Genomic DNA, 17,728 nt, shown 5'->3' with positions numbered 1-17,728 from the left:
AACAGATTATGGGCGCTCCCGATCTGCCGACGCTTGCATCTAATCACGCCTCAACGCCGAGTCGATGGACACCGCTGACCAATAGGCTTCTGTACCTGCGACTGATGCCTCATCGCTGCTTCCGATCACTTCACGAAGATTTCAACTCGACCACATCTGTTTTTGATCATAACTCGCCGACGAACTTCGTCCCGTATTAGGATCGCTTCCGATAGATTTGTGTCGATGTTCTTCCTCCTCTAGATCAACAATCCAGCAACCTCCAAACAACCTAGCTCATGATACCAATTGTTAGAATAAATCCGAGGCATACCGTCGATCATCCGAGGACCAAGCAATCACACGAGCACGACATCGAGATTGGTTAACGAGGTTCACCGATATGGCTACATCCCCGGGGCCTAATTATGGGCGCTCCTCCCCATGATACCGCTACAATACCGCACCCGATCGCCTTGGACACCGGCACATGCCGCCGGCTTCCCCTGCGTCTACCCCCGCTATATATGAGAGGCCTAGGATACAAGTGTCTTATTAGAATACAACCCCACGTCCTATGTAAACACAATACAACTCCTAGTCCAACTGTAACCTACCTTGTACACTATATTCGACACAACTCCAACAACCCGCACCATCACCGATCAGCCGATCGGTCTCAGGTAGCTCTTCTCTATGTTGCTCGCGGCTGAAGCTCGGATCGCCGCGCAGAATGCCGCCTTCCACTCTGCCAATCTGGCGGCGAGGGGTGGAGGTCGCGGTAACTCAAACCGTCGTGGTGGTGGCGGCAACAGCGGCAGAGGAGGCGGCTACAGCAACAACAACGCAGGCGCCCGCTACTCCGACAATCCCGGCGGTGGCGGCTCTGGTAGTGGGTCGTGCCAAGGAGTTGGTGACCGCGGTGACCGTGAACGCGAGAAGTGCCAGATCTGCAAGTTCGAAGGGCACGGCACGTGGCATTGCAAGAAACGCTTTGATCACAACTACAATAGCTACTACTTCCGATCCATATTACTCACTCAAATGGATATATCTAGACATATTTTAGTGCTATATACATCTATTTAAGCGACAAGTAATATGGATATGAAGGAGTAGTCTTTTTTCTCTTTTGAGGCATCGGCGGCGGCAACCCAAACCCTTATCCCTTTCCTCTATTCATCATGATTGTATCCCTCGAATTGTAACCTAAACATATAGATCAAGCTACTGTGAGTGAATCGATCGTCGTTGCGACCCACCACCGCATACCACCTCTTACATGATGAATAATGTATTTCGCCGGGGTTCAGCCGTGACCTGTGAGTTTGGTCAGGCCGGATTTTTGGATGCAAGAGTGACCTGACCACACTCTTGATCGGCTGGGCTGGGGGTGGCCACATGCAATTGAGAGCGACACGGTTGGTGACATAGATTCAGGTGTAGGTCTGAAACGCCGGGATTTGTACTATTGTACTAACTAAAACAGTGGCCCTTGCAAATGCCAGGGCACCTAGCAAGTACATCAAACCCTCTAGAAAATCTTTTGAGATTCCAAATCATTTTAGACTTATTTCTTAAGACAAATATTGTTTTGGGTTGGTCTTCCAGTTATTACAACAGATAATATTAATTTCATCGATGAACTCTTAATACTCTGTGCATTTGCTCCCTCTTGTGGGTTTCACCGTTTAGGCCTCCTTTGGTTCGTAGGTTTTTTTGTAGGAATTCTATAGGATAGGATTTGCAAAGAAAAAATACCTTTGAAGCCCTTTGGTTTGTAGGAATGGATTCATATTCCTATGTAGGATAGGAATCAATCATTCACGTTTTGGAGGAAAAAAACATTAGCCTAGACCCAATGGAAAAAATCCTATCCTATGCATCAAATGACATCTCTTTTTCTATAGGAATTGACATCCATGTCATCTCACTTCCTATGATTTTCCTATTCCTATAAAATTCCTATCCTATGAACCAAAGAAGGCCTTAAACATTTTGATCGATGTGACACCTTTGTGTAAGATATATACTCCCTCCATCCTAAAATTCTTGTCTAAGATTTGTCTACATATGGATTGTATCTATTCACATTTCAGTGTTGGATACATCTGTATCTAGATAAATCTAAGACAAGAATTTTGGGATGGAGGGAGTACATAACACAACTTTAAGTTTTAAAACTATTTTCCATATTAAGAAACAACCATATGTTCTTAAAATCATCAAAAATATAAAAGAACATACAATTGTAAGAAAAATCTGAAATGTGGTTTTCAATTAATCTCCAATTATTTATTTATTTATTTATATGTCTTATAATTATATTTCCCTTTTAATAATTTAGGATTTTGGTAAATAAGATAAACATATCCAGTGAAATAATCTTTGAAGGTAACTTTTATCTGGGCACCACATGAGATAAACCTACCATTGTGATAGTTAAAGCCACTTTCAGGAACAAAAAATTAGAAAATGTCAGGAGTTGGGGCCTCAAATGTATCTGGATTAAGGTGCTCGTGCTGGAGCCTATACTACCTGAATAGTTGAAAGTACAAAGTTCTTGGTTCTTTTACTACAATCACACTTTATATAAGAATGTTAGGGCAATTCAAATTCTAACTTGATACATGGTTCAATGAGCGATATATGTGGGTGAATACTAGCTAATTTAATTGTGTTCTGAATATGGCCAAGCATCACTATAAATATTCAATTTGTCTTATATAATTTTTTATTTTATTACTACATTGAATTTGAATTCGATATTTTGTGGTATTGTAAACATAGGTGGTACAGATATGATGATTTTATTTAGAATACTTCACACATTATAGATTTAAAAATGAGTGACACGATTTGTGACATAGACTCGAGTGTAGTAGCTAGCTATCTTGGGTGGACTCCTGGACTTTTGTCATGATGCGTTTGGGGTTTGTATTATTCGTACTAACTAGAACAGTGGCCCTCGCAAATGTGAGCGCACCGCCTTTATTGTTCTGATGAAAATGTTGGACAAAAGAATAAAGTTTTTGATATCCGATTGCCATTGCTAAATTGAATATTGTAAGAAAGAAAAGTATTAATGGCCATTTTGGTGCAAGTTCAAAATAGTGGATTGGAAAGTACAATAATGCTTTAAAAAACTGGTTCAACAAATGTCAAAGCACAATAATTACTCCATTCGTTCCAAAATATATTGGTTATTAGATTTTTGGAAATTCAAACTTTGTACACTTTGAACAAGTTTATAGAAAAGAATTGTCAACATCTGCAATATCAATTCATTACTTTTAGTTCAAGAAATATATTTGCATATGGTATACATTCCATATTGTATATATTGGTTAAACTTTATGAAGCATGACTTTCGAGAAAACCAATGGCCACTATATTATGGAACTGAGTAAGTGCAATTATAATTTTGAAAATTGCATCATAAGTCCTAAACTATTGGAGGTGTGTCAGTCCAGTCCTATTAATTACTTCAAAACTGCAATTTTGGGTCCCAAAACTATGTAAGTTTGTTCATCTCAGGTCCGAAGCTTGCATGGCCAGTATCTATGGTGCATTTTTTTTCAAATGAGCCATTTATATGTGTTTACTTCCCCAAAAGTGGTCCATACGCTTTCGCGTCACAACGTGTATTGCAACCTGCACACCTGCTGAAGGAAACATGACCTAGAGGCAATAATAAAGTTATTATTTATTTCCGTATATCACGATAAATGTTTATTATTCATGCTAGAATTGTATTAACAGAGTGTCACTAGTATGCCTCTACTTGACTAGCTCGTTGATCAAAGATGGTTATGTTTCCTAACCATAGACATGAGTTGTCATTTGATTAACGAGATCACATCATTACGAGAATGATGTGATTGACTTGACCCTTTCCGTTAGCTTAGCACTTGATCGTTTAGTTTGTTGCTATTGCTTTCTTCATGACTTATACATGTTCCTATGACTATGAGATTATGCAACTCCCGTCTACCGAAGGAACACTTTGTGTGCTACCAAACGTCACAACGTAACTTGGTGATTATAAAGGTGATCTACAGGTGTCTCCGAAGGTACTTGTTGGGTTGGCGTATTTCGAGATTAGGATTTGTCACTCCGATTGTCGGAGAGGTATCTCTAGGCCCTCTCGGTAATGCACATCACTTAAGCCTTGCAAGCATTGCAACTAATGAGTTAGTTGCGGGATAATGTGTTACGGAACGAGTAAAGAGACTTGCCGGTAACGAGATTGAACTAGGTATTGAGATACCAATGATGAATCTCGGGCAAGTAGCATACCGATGACAAAGGGAACAACGTATGTTGTTATGCGGTTTGACCGATAAAGATCTTCGTAGAATATGTAGGAGCCCATATGAGCATCCAGGTTCCGCTATTGGTTATTGACTGGAGACGTGTCTCGGTCATGTCTACATAGTTCTCAAACCCGTAGGGTCCGCACGCTTAAAGTTACGATGACAGTTATATTATGAGTTTATATGTTTTGATATACCTTCGGAGTCCCGGATGAGATCGGGGACATGACGAGGAGTCTCGAAATGGTTGAGACGTAAAGATCGATATATTGGACGACTATATTCGGACATCGGAAAGGTTCCGAGTGATTCGGGTATTTTCGAGAGTACCGGGGAGTAACGGGAACTCGTATTGGGCCTTAATGGGCCATACGGGAAAGGAGAGAAAGGCCTCAAAGGGTGGCCGCACCCCTCCCCATGGGCTTTTTCGAATTGGACTAGGGAGGGGTGGCGCCCCCTTCCTTCCTTCTCCTTTTCCCTTCCTTCTCCTTTCCTCCTACTCCTACTACTTGGAAGGGCTCCTAGTTCTACTAGGAAAGGAGGAATCCTACTTTCGGTGGGAGTAGGACTCCCCTAGGGTGCGCCATAGAGAGGGCCGACCCTCCCCCTCCTCCACTCCTTTATATACGGGGGCAGGGGGCACCCCATAGACACAACAATTGATCAAGTTGATCTTTTAACCGTGTGCGGTGCCCCCTTCATCATAGTCCACCTCGATAATACTGTAGCGGTGCTTAGGCGAAGCCCTGCGTCGGTAGAACATCAACATCGTCACCACGCCATCGTGATGACGAAACTCTCCCTCAACACTCGGCTGGATCAGAGTTCGAGGGACGTCATCGGGCTGAACGTGTGCTGAACTCGGAGGTGTCGTGCGTTCGGTACTTGATCGGTCGGATCGTGAAGACGTACGACTACATCAACCGCGTTGTGCTAATGCTTCCGCTTTCGGTCTATGAGGGTACGTGGACAACACTCTCCCCTATCGTTGTTGTGCATCACAATGATCTTGCGTGTGCGTAGGAAAATTTTGAAATTACTACGTTCCCCAACAGTGGCATCCGAGCTTGGTTTTATGCGTAGATGTCATATGCACGAGTAGAACACAAGTGAGTTGTGGGCGATATAAGTCATAATGCATACCAGCATGTCATACTTTGGTTCGGCAGTATTGTTGGATGAAGCGGCTCGGACCGACATTACGCGTACGCTTACGCAAGACTGGTTCTACCAACGTGCTTTGCACACAGATGGCTAGCGGGTGCCAGTTTCTCCAATTTTAGTTGAACCGAGTGTGGCTATGCCCGGTCCTTGCGAAGGTTAAAACATCACCAACTTGACAAACTATCATTGTGGTTTTGATGCGTAGGTAAGAACAGTTCTTGCTAAGCCCGTAGCAGTCACGTAAAACTTGCAGCAACAAAGTAGAGGGCATCTAACTTGTTTTTGCAGGGCATTTTGTGATGTGATATGGTCAAGACATGATGCTAAATTGTATTGTATGAGATGATCATGTTTTGTAACCGAGTTATCGGCAACTGGCAGGAGCCATATGGCTGTCGCTTTATTGTATGCAATGCAATTGCACTGTAATGCTTTACTTTATTACTAAGCGATAGCGATAGTCGTGGAAGCATAAGATTGGCGAGACGACAACGATGCTACAATGGAGATCAAGGTGTCACACCGGTGACGATGGTGATTATGACGGTGCTTAGGAGATGGAGATCACAAGTACAAGATGATGATGGCCATATCATATCACTTATTGATTGCATGTGATGTTTATCTTTTATGCATCTTATCTTGCTTTGATTGACGGTAGCATTATAAGATGATCTCTCACTAAATTTCAAGATAAAAGTGTTCTCCTTGAGTATGCACCATTGCCAAAGTTCGTCGTGCCCAGACACCACGTGATGATCGGGTGTGATAAGCTCTACATCCATCTACAACGGGTGCAAGCCAGTTTTGCATGCGCAGAATACTCAGGTTAAACTTGACGAGCCTAGCATATGCAGATATGGCCTCGGAACACTGAGACCGAAAGGTTGAGCGTGAATCATATAGTAGATATGATCAACATAGTCATGTTCACCATTGAAAACTACTCCATTTCACGTGACAATCGGTTATGGTTTAGTTGATTTGGATCACGTGATCACTTAGAAGATTAGAGGGATATCTTTCTAAGTGGGAGTTCTTAAGTAATATGATTAATTGAACTTAAATTTATCATGAACTTAGTCCTGGTAGTATTAGCATATCTATGTTGTAGATCAATAGCTCGCGTTTAGCTCCCCTGTTTTATTTTTGATATGTTCCTAGAGAAAACTAAGTTGAAAGATGTTAGTAGCAATGATGCGGATTGGATCCGTGATCTGAGGTTTATCCTCATTGCTGCACAGAAGAATTATGTCCTTGATGCACCGCTACGTGACAAACCTATTGCAGGAGCAGATGCAGATGTTATAAACATTCGGCTAGCTCAATATGATGACTACTTGATAGTTTAGTGCGCCATGCTTGACGGCTTAGAATCGGGACTTCAAAGACATTTTGAATGTCATGGACCATATGAGATGTTTCAGGAGTTGAATTTAATATTTCAAGTAAATACCCGAGTTGAGAGATATGAAGTCTTCAACAAGTTCTATAGCTAAAAGATGGAGGAGAATAGCTCAAGCAGTGAGCACGTGCTCAGATTGTCTGGGTACTACAATCGTTTGAATCAAGTGGGAGTTAATCTTCCAGATAAGATAGTGTTTGACAGAATTCTCTAGTCACCATCACCAAGTTAGTAGAACTTCGTGATGAACTATAATATGCAAGGGATAACGGAAACGATTCCCAAGCTCTTCGTGATGCTGAAATCAACGAAGGTAGAAATCAAGAAAAACATCAAGCGTTGATGGTTGACAAGACCACTAGTTTCAAGAAAAGGGCAAAGGGAAGAAGGGGAACTTCAAGAAGAACGGCAAGTAAGTTGCTACTCAAGTGAAGAAGCCCAAGTCTGGTCCTAAGGCTGAGACTAAGTGTTTCTACTGCAAAAGGACTGGTCATGTCTACCAAGCCAAGAAAAAGAAAAGATAAGGAAGCGAATGCATCGTACGATGAGCCAAAGCGACACATAGTTCTTTCTGGGAAGAGAAACATCGTGGGAGTGGATGACAAGACAGACATGTCAGAAGATTATGAAAAGTTTGCTGAAATTGCTCCATTCACAGCGAATATTGACCCGAGCATCCCGTTAAATCATGAAGATTTTCCATGGTTACGGCGCAAAGGGACACACGCGAAGAAAAAGTTTCACACCCAAAGATCTGGGTGTGATCGGTTTCACTATCATCACTTTCTTCTGTGTTTCACACCCAGGAGGGAATCTCTGTAATAGTTAGGGTAGTTATGTGTTTTGGCATTTGAAACGCGAAGAAATTTTATGAGCAAACAAATTTTTTCATGCCTTTACTGATTTTTAAAGTTAAGTTATTCACAAACTAGTGATTCACACTAATTTCAAATAATTCAAAATTTAAACTATTCAAATTTGAAAACTACGGGCACTAACAGAAAGTCTGTAATTTTTTGTACCTAAAGCAAAAATATTCACAAAGAAACTCTAAATACACTGATTTTTAAAGATAAGTTATTCACAAACTAGTGATTCACACTAATTTCAAATAATTCAAAATTTAAACTATTTAAATTTGAAAACTACGGGCACTAACAGAAAGTTTGTAATTTTTTGTACCTAAAGCAAAAATATTCACAAAGAAACTCTAAATACACAAAAAAACAACTCAAAAATAAATAAAGCAAAAAAAAATAAAAAAAAAGCCCGCCTACTGGGCCAGAGTGGCCTGCATACGACTAGAAACCCAACCTGTTGTTGGGCCAGGATGCAGGCCTGCAAAGGCCCAGTAGGCCCATAGGGCAGCACAGAACATGTAGGCCCAGTAGGCCTGCTTCGGAGAGGAGCTCGAGAGAGCTACCGCACGGGGGGTTATAAACCAGTGCGGACGCCCCTCGGCTAGCGAGGTTGGACTAAACTTGCCGCACCGCACCTGCGCCAGCGCACCCCCTTTAGTACCGGGTGGTGGCACCAACCGGTACTAAAGGGAGGGGGTCCTTTAGTACCGGTTAGAGCCACCCCCGGTACTAAAGGGGGTGCGCTTCCCGCCGCTTGGCCTGGCCAAAACAGGCCTTTAGTACCGGTTGGTGGCTCCAACCGGTACTAAAGGTCCATCCTATATAACTAAACACTTCAAAAATTTCAGTTTCTCATCTGCTTCTTCTCCTCTGCCCCGTCGCCTGCCGCCCCCGTCTCCATATCCCTCGTCGCCGCCCCGTCCCCGTCGTCGCCGCCCCGTCGTCCCCGTCCCCGTCGTCACCGCCGCGCCGTCCCGGCCCGTCCCGCGTCGTCCCCATCCCCGTCATCGCCGCCCCGTCCCCGTCGTCGCCGCCCCGGCCCGTACGTCCCCGTCCCCGTCGTCGCCGCCCCGTCCCTGTCCCCGTCGTCGCCGCGCCCGTCGCTGTCCCCGTCGCCGCCCCCCGTCGCCTATCGCCTCGCCAGTGAGCACACACACACACATACATACATTTTTTTAGTTTTTTAGTTATAGAAATAGTTATAAAAATGTAAGAAATTTTTCTTTTTTTAGTTATAGAAATAGTTAGTTATATAGCATTGTTAGAAATGTTATAGAAATGTTAGAATTGTTAGAAATTTTTCTATTTTTTAGTTATAGAAATAGTTATAACAAAGTTAGAATTGTTAGGAATTTTTCTGTTTTTTAGTTATAGAAATAGTTATAAAAAAGTTAGAATTTTTTTTTCGTTATAGAAATATTAGAAATGTTATACAAATGTTAGTTATATATATAGAAATGTTATAATTTTTTTCTGTTTTTTAGTTATAGAAATATTAGAAATGTTAGTTATATAGCATTGTTCGAAATGTTATAGGAATGTTAGTTATATAGAAATGTTAGAAATTTTAGTTATCAAAATCCAATCATTAAAAAAATGTTACTTTTTGCGGGCATATAGCTAGTATTTGTTCTCGACGATGCCCGGCCCGCATCCTCGCCGTCGACCCGTCCGCGACGACGTCCGGCTGACCCATGTCCAGGACTGGGCTCCGCCGGGCTGGCACTGGGAGGTGCTGCCTGGAGGGGCGCGCCGCTTGATGAGGAACCCGGCCCCGGGTCCCATCGTCGACCCTGATCTCGTTTGGTGGCATTCGCGTGGGCCAGTTTCGGTGCGAAGGGAGCCGGCCCCGCCGGAGGTGGTACGTCGCCGTGTCAGGGAGGAGGACGAGCACGTCCATCGCTACATAGTTGCGTTAGAGGGCGGCAGGTTCTCCAATACCTGGCAGTTTCTTCAGGGATCTCACTTCATCTATGATCCTGTGAGGGTTCCTTCTCTTTGGGTGTCCACCGCTCGCGCCGCATGAACCGCGAGTGTCCTAGATTCTTCTGTAGTATTCGATCTTTATTAGCTACCTAGCCAGTGATGTATTCGATATATAATATTCGAGACGATGTATTCGAGATTATATATTATTCGAGACGATGTATTCGAGATTATATCTATTATTCGAGACGATGTATTCGAGATTATATCTATTATTCGAGATGATGTATTCCAGATTATATCTATTATTCGAGACGACGTATTCGAGATTATATTCGATGATGCTTATTATGTACTATGATTGATTCAGTTTTTCCTTATTAATTGATTGCATCCATGCATTATAATTTGAATATATTTCTTTTGGATTAGTTAAACAAAACCTATGGCGGACAATACCGGCAGAGAGGGAGAAGAGGCCATGTTCAATATCATACGCAATCCTCACGGGCCAGATGATGATCAGAATGAAGAAGATTATGACGGCTCCAAATATCTAAACAACACCGGGGAGGGTGATATGATATTCGATCGCGATGACCGAATTGATGAAGTCATGAACTATGAACATGACGAACAAAATGTTGATCTTGAAACAACAAAGACCGGCGAGGTATATATATTTATATAAGCAGGCATCTGGTGATCATCACATGTTTTAAATGACTTGAAGATATATTAACGAATCGATCTTTCTTCTTTCAGCCATCCGGATCGAGCAAATCTTCAGGCAATAGGACGAAACGAGGCCCGAACAAAAAGTTGAAGGAGGGCGTAAAGTACAATATCGAGGCAATCAGACCTAATGGTGAACCATTAGCGCCTAAGAAGATTGCGGACAAGTTCATTCGTCAGTGCGGAGTTCTTGTGAAGGAACAACTCCCGATCTCCCTTCAAGAATGGAGAGAGCCAGCAAAGCCACGTCCAGGAGTTACTTTTGTCGACGACAGACAAAAACATTTGCTTTGGGAAACGCTCATGGAACATTTCACCCTACCAGATCATTTCACAGATGCAGATGTGGAGAAAGTCAAGGACGCTGCTCTTAGGACGGTTGCATTCAAGAACCACAAGATTCGTGAATGGGCCAAGTACGTCAAGGGAGGAAGGAAGACTCCAGTATTCGAGGGAACACTAGAGAAGCAAAGTGCTCATTGGGACGATTTCGTGAAATTCAAGGGTTCGGAATTATCTAAGGAACGGTCCAGAATAAACAAGGCCAATGCCGCAAAAAAGGATAAGTTCCATAAGCTGGGGCCAGGTGGCTATGCGGTGGGAATGCCTAAGTGGGATAAGTCTGAGAAAGAGATGCTGGATGCAGGTGTCACTCCAGAAACATTGAGCTGGCCCCCCAGGTGCAGGACTTGGTTCTATGCGCATGGGGGGGGGGGGGAGTTGGACCCGAAGACAGGCAAAGTTTCGAAGAAGGCATGTCTGGACGGAGCCAAAGATAAGCTACTTGTTGCAATAGAAGAGGCTCGATCGGGGTTGTTCGAGCCCAACAGAGAGAACGACAAGCTTACACGTGCCCTGGGAAATCCTGAACATCCGGGAAGAACACGAGGCATGGGCGCTATTCCGTGGTATGAGGGGTTTTCGGACTGGAACGCCGACTACAGAACCCGTGCGAGAAAGAAGATTGCGGAGGAGAAGAAGAGGAAGATGGAGGAGGAGCAGAGGAAGGTAGACTATGAACGCCTTCAAGGCCTAGAATCAGCGCACGCGGACTTGGCAGTCAAATTCCAGTGGCAGCAGGAGCAGATCGACTCACTTAGCCAGCAAAGGGGGTCTCAGCAGCTAGCGGATGATCCACCAATGGATAGCACCATCACATCCATGCCGAGAAGCAGCATGCGTTCCGCCCCAGGCGACGCATTGCTGGATAGCTACCCAGTGGATAACATCATGGAGAACACTAACTGCGAGGTACACTTCAAAATAAAGAACATATCCATGAAGGTGGCGGACGCCCTTGCTTTTACAAATCCCCCCGAGGCAACCTTCCATTGCAACCCGATTCCAGCGAGCTATGCTCGTCTCTTGGTTCATGAGGTGGTGGACCAATATTCGGGGCTAGAGCTTGACATTCCTGGAGGTGACGATGAGCACACACTAGGAGAGTCCAACCATCGTATCATCCTATGGAAAAAGGATTGCATCATCTTTCGAAGGCCACCGACACCGCGTCATCCGACTCCTCGTCGCAGTCCGCCACCAAGTCAGCAGACTCCCGCTCCTCCAAGTCCACCAACGCGTCAGACCACTCCTCCTCCAAATCCGGCACAGCTTCAGGCCACTCCTCCTCCTCCTCCAAGTCCGGCAAAGCGTCAGGCCACTCCTCCTCCAAGTCCGGCACAGCTTCAGGCCACTCCTCCTCCTCCAACTCAGCCACGTCAGCCATCTTCACCGCCTCAGCAATCACGGAAAAGAGCCGCCTCAGCTATGGTGCGTAGCAGTACAAGTCGAGGTAGTACTGGAGGTACAGGTGGAGGCAAACGATTTCCATATGGTCCAAGCCTCACGCCTCTTCCGCAGAGGCCTTACGACAAGTCCGAGGAGGAAAACGTAGCCATATCGAAGGCCGAGGTGGAAGCCCATTTTACACCGAAACCGCCACCGCCGCCAAGGGAGAAAGTGCCTGTGGAAAAGATTGACCACTTCATTCATATTGCTAGAGCACCAGCTCCCAAGCCTGTTGACACAGACTATGAGCGCCACATCAAGAAGTTAAATCGAGCACATCTACAGAAAGAGGCGAGCTCGAACTCGAGCAAATCAGCTGGCAAAAGGAGCGGTAAAACCGTTCCCCAGCTAATACAAATGCATATTGATCACCTTCTTAAAGTTCAAAGAGGTGCGGGACAAGCTCCTAGCACAGGACCGCATAGAAGCAATTCAAGAGGAAATAGCGGGATTTTTGCTCGACCAGGTCATAGATCCCAAAGGAGAATACTATTACCCGCTACCACCCCCATGAACCACTTCCAATTGTTATCGTGCTCCGAAGGCACAAATTAGCTAGGCTAATGCCACTGGCTCTAAAGGCACCAATTAGGAGAAATTGTGTATATATATATATACATGTGTGTATATATGTGTGAATTAATTAATGGTGGTTGTGAGACATTCCAATTGTGTGTGTGTGTATATAAATATATATATTATGATCGGTTCTACTAGAAATTCTATTTATATATATGCATAACGTGTACAATATGTAGTATCGTAAAATACCAACAAACGAAAAATAATTAAATGAAAAACACAAAATTAAATGAAAAAGAAATCATAAACCCAAAACCCCCCCAACATTTTAATACCGGTTGGTGACACCAACCGATACTAAAGGGCTCCCTGCCCCCGAAGCTGGCTCGTGCCACGTGGTTGCCCTTTAGCACCGGTTCGTGCTGAACCGGTACTAAGGGGGGGGGGGGCTTTAGTGCCTACATTTTAGCGCCGGTTACCAAACCGGCACTAAAGGGCCTTACGAACCGGTGCTATTGCCCGGTTCTGCACTAGTGGGAGCTAGACTCACAACCAGGGCTACGCAGGGAGAACCTAATTCCATCTTGAGTTTCGTAAATCTAATGGCTATATTTCATTGGTCCACTAAATTAATGGTTGGATGTTTCTAATTTTTGTGAGATCTTTTGGAGTAATCTTTTTTTTGTTTAACCCGTCGAGTAGTTTCCCTCTATAATCTCTAGTTAAATCCTAGACACATAGTTTTAGATCTAACTATCAAAATAATTTTGATGATGTTTCTTAACGTGGTGTCTCTATTAGAACCCTGTATTTTTTCACTACCAGTTTTTCCCTACAATCTCTAGTTAAATTCTAGACGGACAATTCTAGATCTAACTTAAAATAGGTTTTATGATGTGGCTTAACGTGGTGTCTCTCTTAGAACCCAGTATTTTTTTTTTATTATATAATAGATAGATAGATAAATTAAAATATCATATAGCATATCAAGCTAACTTCATTTGAAGAAGTTAATGACCCTTGAAAAACTTAAGCACTAACAGAACCGCGAAAACTTGTCTAATCAGAAAACATGTAAGGTACAAGTGAAGGCGCCTTACCCATATGCATGTTTGACCTCGGGTTGTCCATGGCCGTTGGTCGCGCCGTCAACGTGGCATGTCCTTGTCCCGCCTAACGGCCAGGCATGGCATATGGATTCGCGCAAGCGACAAAAAGGTAGGTGTGTTATGCAACTTATCACGACATAGTATTAAGCGTTGTACCTGCACATTTACTGGAGCCTCATATGAATTTGTGGTTGCGTCTGTAGTGATATGCATTCAAGAAAGTGTTTTGTCACGCCTGGCTTATCAGAACCTCTTACTTATTATGTTTGTCCGAGCTCTTCACCATGCTTGTCAGAGTCTCTGTTCTAATTTTCTTAACTAGTCCAGTTGTTTGGCGTTTCGCACCAAAGTTCTCAGGGCCTCGTACATATGATTTCAGTAAAGGGGATAAATGCTTCAATCGTAAGTAGTAAAATTGATAGGCGTCTCTCATTTATCAATGTATCTGGTAATTTGAACCGTCTATCCCATTGCAATAAGTGTTGAATCACAAACCTGCCCATTTAATACCCTTCCCTGAAACAATTATATTTTCCCCTCAAAACCCCTGGTCTGGCCATATCGCATCTTCTCCCCCCTGCATTGCCTATGTAGGCTGAAGCTCGCTATTCATCGCTGCCGTATGTAGTTGTAATCCATTTGTTCGACAATCGTTTCCTTCCATGAAGTCTTTGTTCTTCCACGTCAATGTTGAGGTCTGATATGTGAAGTAGCACTGCCGATGGCCTCCCTTCAGATCTGCATGCAGGTACATGCTTCATGCGTTATGGTTTAACCATTATATTAATCTAGCTTGCAGCAGAATGCAGATAGGATACATATGCACGCCATGTTGTTTATAATAGATCAAGTGGAATTATGGCATAGGAAATAAAGTGAAGATTGTCACCTAAAATGTCAACCACTAAATTTTCTTTAGTGAGTTAGGCCATATTCCACTTTAATGCCTATCTTGAATTTATTTCATATGCCAAAATTCCTCTTTAGCTATTGTAAACCATATCCCTAGAACTTGATGTGCATATGGATTACCATATGAATTCTTGCTCAAGCTGCTTTACTATAGCAATTAAACTTATGTTGATGACCTAGTTATGTCGAATATTTTAGAAACTTACATGATGCTACACAAATTTTATCGGCCATATTAATAGCCATTTAGTGAGCTGTGAGCATGTTGGGGATTTTATTTTTCTTGAGCTTGCATGTGAGGTATTAATTAAATAGGATCTTGATTATTATTATTTTGTATTCCATGATGCTTCAAGTGTTGAGACCTCTGAACTTGGATTTTTGATCGATTGTTCTTCCATGTGTTTTATTTCAAAAAACAAAAGACCTTCCGTGTGTTCGAAACGGATAAAGAAAACTAGCCTGCTCGGTTGCTCGCTGCCAAGCTTGAGCAGGTATGGTGTGATTGTTCACATAGGTTTGGTTTGTTGAGCCGGCAACAAGAAAAGATAGGTGATGGGTCATTGTCAGCATTTATCATTGCCCTTTTTCTGTTTTTGACGGGTATTTGGAGAAGATGATAAAGGTCAAGCTTGCAGAGCTTTCGTTTTTTTTTTGAAACAAGAAACCCTAATGAGCATTGGAGTCTCACCTCTTTTTGGTAAAGATAGAGCAATCCTTGTCACGAGCATTTCCAGTAAACCGGCAACGCACACTTTAAGCAAGGGCTTGCAAAGTGGGCAGCATGGTGCGGCGACGGGTAACTAGCGTCATATACATCAGTTACCAAGTAATTATACCACTCTAAGTCTCTAACTATCAGGCAAGTAGTTAACACTAGGCCATCAAGACCAAAAAACAAGCTACTGAATGGATCATAAAATCAAATACGTATAATGCAATATAAACCTAACGACGTCCAACGTAAAAATAAACTAGCCGTCAGCCATTTGTATGCTACGGCGTCCGTCGGCTTATATGGGCATACCCCGACGGCCCAATAAAAGCCGTCGGCGTATAACCATCTATGCCGATGTGCCTCTTCGGCGTTTCTCCGAATATACCGACGGTGGCCGTCGGCATAGTGTACGTCCCATTGCAAAGAAAGAAAGAAAGAAATTATACGTCGTTGCCAAAGATGGCACACGCGCTCGGCTGGGTGCAATAAGGCAATGCAGATAGGCAGCAAGCTAGCTTCCTCTGCCCGCCGTCTCCTCCCTGCCTGTTCACATCACATGCTTGTTCCAGTGATAATAATCTGGTAGTAGTGTGGTGTGACTGACTTATTGAGTGCCGATCCCATTGCAAAGACAGAAAGACAGAAATTAATTGCGCATTGGGAAAGATGGCACACGCGCTCGGCTCGGCTCGGTGCATTCCAGCTTTCCTGCAACCAACCAAGCGATCACATCACATACTTGTTCCCAGACCGCACTGCAACACTCGCTTGTCTCTCTGTCTTCTCTCCCTCCCCGCGTACTACGTCAGAGGCCTCCCGCCTCCCCGCCGGCAAGTCTCGTCTCCTTGCGAAGAAGCATCCCCGTCTCCCCGCCTCTTCTTCTCGACGGTGCTGCTGGAACTAGCTAGCTACTAGTCAAATACTTCTTCTTTCTCTTCCTCCCAGTTGAAATTAAGCTTTCTTTTTGCGGCAGAGGACCATGGACGGCAAGAAGCCCAAGATCCCGGCTGACGTCCGGCGGGCCAGCCAGTGGGCGCTCGTCAACGCCTCCTTCCACCTCTTCTCCTTCTTCGCCGTGCGCCCGTCCGCCGCCTATGCCGTCGCCCGCTACGAGGCCACGTGCAGCGAGGTGCGTGCGTGACCCCTTGCCCCTTGCATACCACACATTCCGAATCTCCGATCGGTTCGGTTCATCTTGCGCCAAGTCTTTACGTACGGTGTTGGTCCTGCAGTGCGTGGCGCTGACGGACAAGCTGAGCGGCCTCTGGCTCGTGATGCTGTGGTGCGCCGCAGCCCAGGCGGCCGCCGCGGGGCTGGCGCTGATGCTCCCGTGCCGCGACAACGCCAACCTCGCGCTCAGGGTCACCATCGTCGGGCACTACATGTACGCCGTCGCCGTCCGCCTCCTCCTCGAAGCCGACCCAGGATTCCTCTTGGGCTGGATCGTCGGCCCCGCGAGCATCGTCGTCTTCGCGGGCGCCGACTTCGTCTGCTTCCGTGACCTCCTCCAGCTGGGAGATGAGGACTGAATGACTGATGAACAGGGTGTTCATCTAGCTGCGCCTGTAGGGGGTCATCTCATGAGAGGAGTCGAGGACTGACTCATCACTGGTGAGTATGTGTCAATCTAGTACGTAGTAGTGGTGTAGTTCATTGTTAATTGGAGCGACATAGAGATCTCCTTAGCTAGTACTACATGGCACTTGATCGACTGTATAGCCTTGGCTGTGGTCGTCTTGATTTGATGCACTTAATTGGAGTAACTTTCCTCTGTAGTAAGTACTATGATGAGACATGCATGAGAGTACGTTATATCCAGCTTCCGGACGGTTAATGTCGGTGAAATTGCTGATGTTTACTTCTACTATATACTAGAAGAACGCCTGTGCGTTGCTACGGGCTATTCGTCATGTAATTTTCAACACCTAAGCCAAACACAAAACCATCCCAGAACGCTTCCTTTTGTTTTTTTGTTCAACCCTACCCTTCTTGCTCGGTTTCCCACTGTAGCGGAACATTTCTCGCTGGAGCCACCTCTTTTAAAACCAGATGACATACACCTCATCTTCATCGTGCATTGCAACATGAATTAAAGTTTTCATATTTGCAATATATAGAGTTGGTTAAACTAACACATACTATTGACATATAACAACAAATAAAGATCACTCTCAAAGATCCATTCAACTTTGCAAATGCACATTCACATTGAAGGCGAGTGACAACCTGAACGTATTCCTAGTTATCAATAAGCAGTACTGCCAATAAGCTCCACCTCCATCACACATACAATT

At 44.2% G+C, this 17,728-nt stretch overlaps 1 protein-coding gene across 1 annotated transcript; it reads left to right on the top strand.

Annotated features, from left to right (window-relative positions):
* The first annotated feature begins 16,135 nt into the window (after positions 1 to 16,135).
* On the top strand, positions 16,136 to 17,268 carry LOC125555553. The gene is made up of 3 exons (XM_048718463.1): positions 16,136 to 16,322; positions 16,408 to 16,563; positions 16,667 to 17,268. Exons 2-3 carry the CDS (start codon positions 16,414 to 16,416, stop codon positions 16,961 to 16,963), a joined length of 447 nt encoding a protein of 148 aa, XP_048574420.1. The 5' UTR covers positions 16,136 to 16,322; positions 16,408 to 16,413; the 3' UTR covers positions 16,964 to 17,268.
* Positions 17,269 to 17,728: the final 460 nt, after the last annotated feature.

The sequence above is a fragment of the Triticum urartu genome, chromosome 5, assembly GCF_003073215.2.
Source record: "Triticum urartu cultivar G1812 chromosome 5, Tu2.1, whole genome shotgun sequence".
NCBI classification, from domain to species: domain Eukaryota; kingdom Viridiplantae; phylum Streptophyta; class Magnoliopsida; order Poales; family Poaceae; genus Triticum; species Triticum urartu.
The sequence above is the reverse complement of the archived record's forward strand: the minus strand, read 5'-3'. Positions and strand labels throughout refer to the sequence as shown.